We start from the raw sequence: 6,024 nt of genomic DNA, 5'->3' as shown, positions 1-6,024 counted from the left end.
AAAAGTCCAAGATAATTTGGTGTTTTGTTGAAGGGGTAAATAATTGACTGCAATTCTCTCTATCTGTGTGTGTGTGTGTGTGTATGTGTGTGTGTGTGTGTGTGTGTGTGTGTGGGGGGGGGGGGGGGGGGTAATTATGTAGAAAGAAATTTATCTCACCTTCAAGTGCACCTCACAGTCCTCCTCTGGTTATATTTCACATTAAACTTGTTACTCACATTAGCATCAGACTAAAATGCAAAAATAAACATAAACAATATTTAATATCTATCTATCTATCTACATGTATTTACAACGTGTCTCACTTGCACCAATTACAAAAGCTACAAAGCTACACCCACGAAAACGAAGCAAAGTCCCTCCGATGGAAAAATTAAAAAAAAATAAATCCATTAAAATATATATAGTTAGTTGATACCTAATACATTTCTAACACAACTTGAATTTGTGCGATTTACCTTCATTTAAATTAGCATTTCCGGTGTAGCGCAGCAAAGAGGTTGATAATGACAAGATAGAAATCCACCCGCTCGTGTTGATAGTAAAGACATAAGCTAATGTCCATTTATGTAGCTACCCCAACGTGTAGATTAATAAATACACAAACTGTGACAGTAATCTATTAATTATTTTCTATTTGTTAAATTCGGAACGAGATTTTATACGATTATACACTATATGCTCCGGAAGTTCCCTATTGGGTTTTTGTTGCGAAACCGGAAGTTGATTACCGATTCTCTCTCGAGGAGGCTGACTAATCTTTGGATGTGACAGCCAGGGCCGAGTCGACACAGGTTTTGGAGGACAGTCAGTCAGTCAGTCTGCTGAGGTGATCCACGGCATCGTTCTCTAACACAATCGGATTTAATAACACGCTGTTTTAACTAGAAGCACGATATTCGGCATAAAAGCGTTTTAAATCACTGTAGTTTTGTTTCCGGTGTTTTCCTGAGCCTCCAATTGTTATCCGAAGCAAACTGTGCGCTAGCTTAAAGCTACAAAACATTAAACGTCTATTAAGCTAATTCTGGGTTAGCATAAACATTTTCTGTGTTTGTTAGCTTTCAGACACTTAAGCTAACTTCACAGCTAACCCTTACAAGCTTCGTTAAAAACATGTTGCAGCGCTGCATTGCTTTGACACCAGCCTTGGTGATGTATAGGTAGCTAATATCAATACATGGTATAATGTTAGCAGCTGTAAATGGGGCTCTGTGACTTTTGTGTCGATGTTAAATTGCTTGAATTGGAGGAGAATTAGCTAAACTAACACTGATGGAAGTTTTTAATTAGCAGTTTCTGTTGGGTGTTGTTATTATGCAAAACCCCCTCTAGAGGTCGCACTTGCACACGTGGAAAGAAACCCATGTTATTGTCTAATGAAGTCATGTATTGTCTCCAATTAGTTCCTAATTTCTGTTAATTAATCAGTTATAAATTTCACGAAATGGCAAGATAACAAGTGCCTTCCTATCTAATCATCAGTGAAGATGGATGTAATGTATCTGTAGCTGTAAATGTTATGTTAATCAAGGATGGGGTGGTTAATTGTAAGTGTAAATAAGGTTTTAGATCAGTTAAACCAGTGTTTGTGCTTGAAAGTGTTTAGAGAAATAGGCCCGACTAGAAAAATACAACCACAGCCTATTGCACATTCGTCTGTTGCTTACATTTTGTACCCTTTCTCTTTTGGTTTTTGTAGGCGAGACAGATAAAGACCGCCACGGCATGTAAGAGCCTCTCAAATGCTGCATTATAAATAGCACCGAGCGGGATTGCGGCCGGACAAATAACGTGTTAATGTGTGTTTATGTTTGCTTTTGAAGGTCCGCGTTGAAAACCCGCATGTCACTGCCTGTGACTGTGGGCTTCTTGTTGGTGGGCCTCCCGTACTCCATCTCCCTAGCTGCCCAGTGGCTGTATGGCTGGCCCAACAAGCCCGGATTTAAGAAGTACACAGAGGCTCTTAAGCCAAGGTGAAAAACTTTAGACACGCCTTAGAGTTCAGTTTTTTTTTTTTTTAACTAATTAATAACATTTTTTTTTTCTGTTCCAGGAGAATATATTGCATGACCAGAGTTATGCTGGAGTCTCTCAAATACCTGCAGTATGGGAGACTTTACTTTCAGTGGAAGTCATGGTATAAGAATGAGGAAAACCGCAAGCATTACGAAAAGGTTTGTTAAGGATGAAACATGTGCTTGTGTTATTACATTTTTAGTAACTTAAGTCACCACACCTCTCAAAGACGTGTCCGTCCTTATTCTTGAAAGGGCATCACGTTTGGCCGCAGGGGCAACAAGCTGGACTTGTACCGCCCTCCGAAGTCCGAAGGCACGCCGGGTCCGCTGGTGGTTTTCATCTACGGAGGTGCGTGGGGCTCCGGAGAGAGATCCATTTACTGTTTACTGGCCAGGCAGATGGCTGAAGAGCTTCAGGCAACGGTCATTTGTCCTGATTACTGCACATATCCAAAGGTAAAAGCTTCAGACAAACACTAGATACATTTAACGGCGAGCGTGTCCTTGTATCTCTCTCTGGTCTCTGGACTGACTGTTTTAATGTGGTTGTCAGGGGAATGTTTTAGGGATGATCCAGGATATTGCTGATTGCTTGGTTTGGGCCAGAGAGAGTGGAGAGAAGTTCAACTTTGACAAAGTAAGTAAAGGTTCCTTATTGAGATTGAAGAAAAACAATGTGATTCCAGTGACCAGATACATCCTGAAAAATGGCAATGGTCATAATACCCTCTTAAAATTTCCTGAATCCATTCGAGTCTGCAAAAATCTTGATGTTATAGACTTTAATAGGATACTTATATTTGGTTTAAGGAAGACCTTTACGTATTGGTACCTTCATATTTTGATGCTGGTATATACAGTATGTAATCATATATGCTGACTCTCTGTCTTTGTGTCTTTTACAGGACAACGTTGTGCTGGTTGGCCATTCAGCAGGTGCACACTTGTGTGCCCTGACCACGCTGTTTCTCATCGATGCAAGAGAGGAGCTTTTCATAGAGCCGCGCAAGCTGCAGGACATCACGCTGTCGATAAGAGGAACGATTGGTAAGGGCTGCAGTGCATCACCAGGTCTCTGTACCTCACACAGACACGAATGCTCAGCTTGCAGGATCCTGTGGCTATGAAAGAATAAATTCTTGTTGATTCCGTTACTTGCTTTTATATCCCCTGGACAGGTCTGAGTGGTGTCTACGACATCATGGACCACTATGAGCACGAGCAGACGCGAGGAATCGAATACGTCTCCACCATGCACAAAGCCATGAATGGAGTGGACAACTTCCCATACTACTCACCGACACACCTAGTGACGAAGCTCAGCCAGGACAAACTCAACAAGTAAGTATTGGCTTTGAAATCCAAAAAAAACAAATGCGAACCTTTGTTTTCACTGACGGCCTTTATTTTCTGTTTCTGAGCCAGAGTGCCTCCGTTCACGTTGCTCCACGGGACCAGTGACATTGTTGTTCCTGTTGAGTCTTCCATAAAGTTCTCCGAGCTGCTCACCTCCGTGTCCGTAAAGTCGTCGCTGTACCTGCTCCCCGCCGTCAACCACACTGACATCGTCACTGACCTCATGGCGTCGAACAGGCACTTCTACCACCCCATCTACAGCTGCATCAAACAGGAGTTCAGAAAGCTTCTGCCGGCCCAGTGACATCCCGTTATCACCACTAGTGTTTTTTGACTGTGCCATACACTTACTTATGTATTGTGTTTACAGTACCTGCTCTAAAACCTCAGAACAGATAATATCAACCTCATATTAAGTTGATTATTTTGAGTTGTGATGCCATAAAAATTATTTAATCTTTGATTTATTTGATTGTAAGTGATAAAATTAAGGGTTTACAGACTGATTTGTATTCTCCTACACTGTGGTTTGCCTTTTTGGATGACGTCATTATAACTATTTCTTGGAACAACTGCAGTATCACGAAGAAGCACACTGACACACAGTATTAAAATAAGATTCCAGTTACCAGATATGTACCTCTGTATTTCTTTTTATTTTGTTAATGAAATTATATTGCATCTTGATTTGTTGTAACGTCTAATCAATGACTCCATCAATGCATTAAACCTGTCTGAGGAAACTTATAGAGCCTCTTTCTTTTTTTGCACAAACAGTGCCGGGCAGCTTTCAGCAAGTACTCATGTAAAAGTCACAGAAACACCTTATAAAAATGTACGGTTCAGTCTTTATATACAGTACGGGAAGGGACTGTTCTTTTACGTGAACATTTATCATATTAAACCCTTATTACATTCACACTGAACAGGTGGAAGTAGAAATGAATGAATAACTACATACATTAAGTGTACGTTTAACATCAGTTAAATACGTTTCTTATTCTGCAGGGACTGAGCCACAGTTGGAAATAATAATATCTATAATTTTACTGCTGCCTCCAGTTTAAACTGATGCTAATCCTGAAACACTTGATCATGCATTTGTCACAAGCTTTTCTTTGGATGGAGCGAGGAAGCCGGAGTACCCGGAGAGAACCCATGCAGACACAGAGAGAACATGTAAACTCCACAGAAGTTGTAGGAACAATAAATAATGACTTACAGTTGATCAACTGGAATCAGAAATGGCTTTCATGAAAGGCAAAGGCCTCTAGATTAAATTTATTCTACCAAAATAAAGTCTTATGCTACAATAACATCAGAACATAAAGTTGTGGTGCCTTGGGGAAAAATAATATCGTGTATGACTGAGCTTGGTGGACTGCATCCAGACGTCTCGGCAATGACTCAAATAACTTATTGATGAAGTCATCTGGAGTGGCAAAGAAAGCAGGACTCCCAGAGTTCATCAAGATTCTTTGGTCTCATCTTCAAAGCCTCCTCCTTCATCTTACCCGAGACATCCTCAATAATGTTCATGTCTGGTGACTGGGCTGGCCAATCCTGGAGCACCTTGACCTTCCTTGCTTACAGGAACTTTGATGTTGGGGCTGAAGAATGAGAAGGAGTGCCATCCTGCTGAAGAATCTGCTTGTGGTTTGGAGCGTAATGGGCAGCAAGAATTTCTTGATACCTCAGGCTGTTGATGTTGCCATCCACTCTGCAGATCTCTCACACGCCCCCAAACTGGATGTAACCTCAAACTTGACTGTTTCCTGGGTGAATCTTGGGTCCATGCGGGTTCCAACAGGTCTTCTGCAGTATTTGCGGCAATTGGGATGCAGTTCAATAGATGATCTCTTCGTCTTCTTCGTCTTCTCCCGCTTATCCGGGTCTGGGTCGCGTGGGCAGTAGGAAAGTCCAGGCAGCCCTCTCCCCAGCCACTTACACCAGCTCCTGTGGAGGAATCCTCAGGCCAGACGAGAGATATAATCCCTCCATCGTGTCCTGGGTCAGCCCCAGGGCCTCTTTCCGGTGGGACATGCCCGGAACGCCTCTCCGGGTCAATAGATGATTCAAAATCAACCTTCTGCCACTTTTCCACTGTCCATTCTTTCTGCAAGCAGTAGGCCTTGGCAAATGCAACACTATTGTTTTAGTTGTCGTCTGTTTAAAGGTCTGTGAGCACTAATTCGGCCATGGAGACCACTGCGTGAGAAAATCTGACAAACTGTTCTTACAGGGGTTTCTGATAACCAGTTCTCATATAGCTCTGGTGCAGCTGAAAAAGGGCTGGTCCTGGACTGTCGAACAGTCCTCTCGAACAGTTGTCTTACAGGGTCTGTCACCAATTTCTTCAAATCTGTTTCTTATCCTCCCCACTTGACGTTTGGAAACGCTGAAGATGTCTGCCACCTCAGCAGCAGACTTGGTCTTCAGGCTCTTGATGATCAGCACTTTGGTCTGTGGTTGAATCTTGCATGAATGAATGGCATGTTGTCAGAGGTCAGGTTGCACTTCACATGAAGGTCTGGTGTGCTGGGGTTCTTTTTCTACACACCTGGGAATGTGTTAATTACAGTTTTTGTCACAGGCGAAGCTCTAATCTGTGACTGGTTGAATCATTTAAAGACACGACAGGACTTTT

At 42.2% G+C, this 6,024-nt stretch overlaps 1 protein-coding gene across 2 annotated transcripts; it reads left to right on the top strand.

Moving 5' to 3' along the window:
* The first annotated feature begins 773 nt into the window (after positions 1 to 773).
* On the top strand, positions 774 to 4,124 carry LOC311493479 (uncharacterized protein). 2 transcript variants are annotated; one of them, XM_084552166.1, is made up of 9 exons: positions 774 to 829; positions 1,703 to 1,730; positions 1,827 to 1,976; positions 2,057 to 2,177; positions 2,274 to 2,477; positions 2,575 to 2,658; positions 2,927 to 3,068; positions 3,200 to 3,362; positions 3,447 to 4,124. In XM_084552166.1, coding segments are annotated over exons 2-9 (1,101 nt in total). In that variant the 5' UTR covers positions 774 to 829; positions 1,703 to 1,728; the 3' UTR covers positions 3,682 to 4,124. The 2 variants fall into 2 exon arrangements, with proteins under 2 accessions (XP_084408292.1, XP_084408291.1); XM_084552165.1 differs by having other exon boundaries at positions 824 to 1,550.
* The last annotated feature ends 1,900 nt before the right edge of the window (positions 4,125 to 6,024 follow it).

The sequence above is a fragment of the Chelon labrosus genome (genome assembly GCF_963514085.1).
Source record: "Chelon labrosus genome assembly, chromosome: 9".
In the NCBI taxonomy this organism is placed as follows: domain Eukaryota; kingdom Metazoa; phylum Chordata; class Actinopteri; order Mugiliformes; family Mugilidae; genus Chelon; species Chelon labrosus.
The sequence above is the reverse complement of the archived record's forward strand: the minus strand, read 5'-3'. Positions and strand labels throughout refer to the sequence as shown.

Bases quoted from the DNA above. Each gene is read 5' to 3' on its own strand.
- LOC311493479 (XM_084552165.1), top strand. From the start codon at position 1,523: ATGTTAATCAAGGATGGGGTGGTTAATT. The intron at 3,069-3,199 runs GTAAGGGCTGCA...TCCCCTGGACAG, and splicing joins GTCGATAAGAGGAACGATTG to GTCTGAGTGGTGTCTACGAC. The intron at 3,363-3,446 runs GTAAGTATTGGC...TTTCTGAGCCAG, and splicing joins AGCCAGGACAAACTCAACAA to AGTGCCTCCGTTCACGTTGC.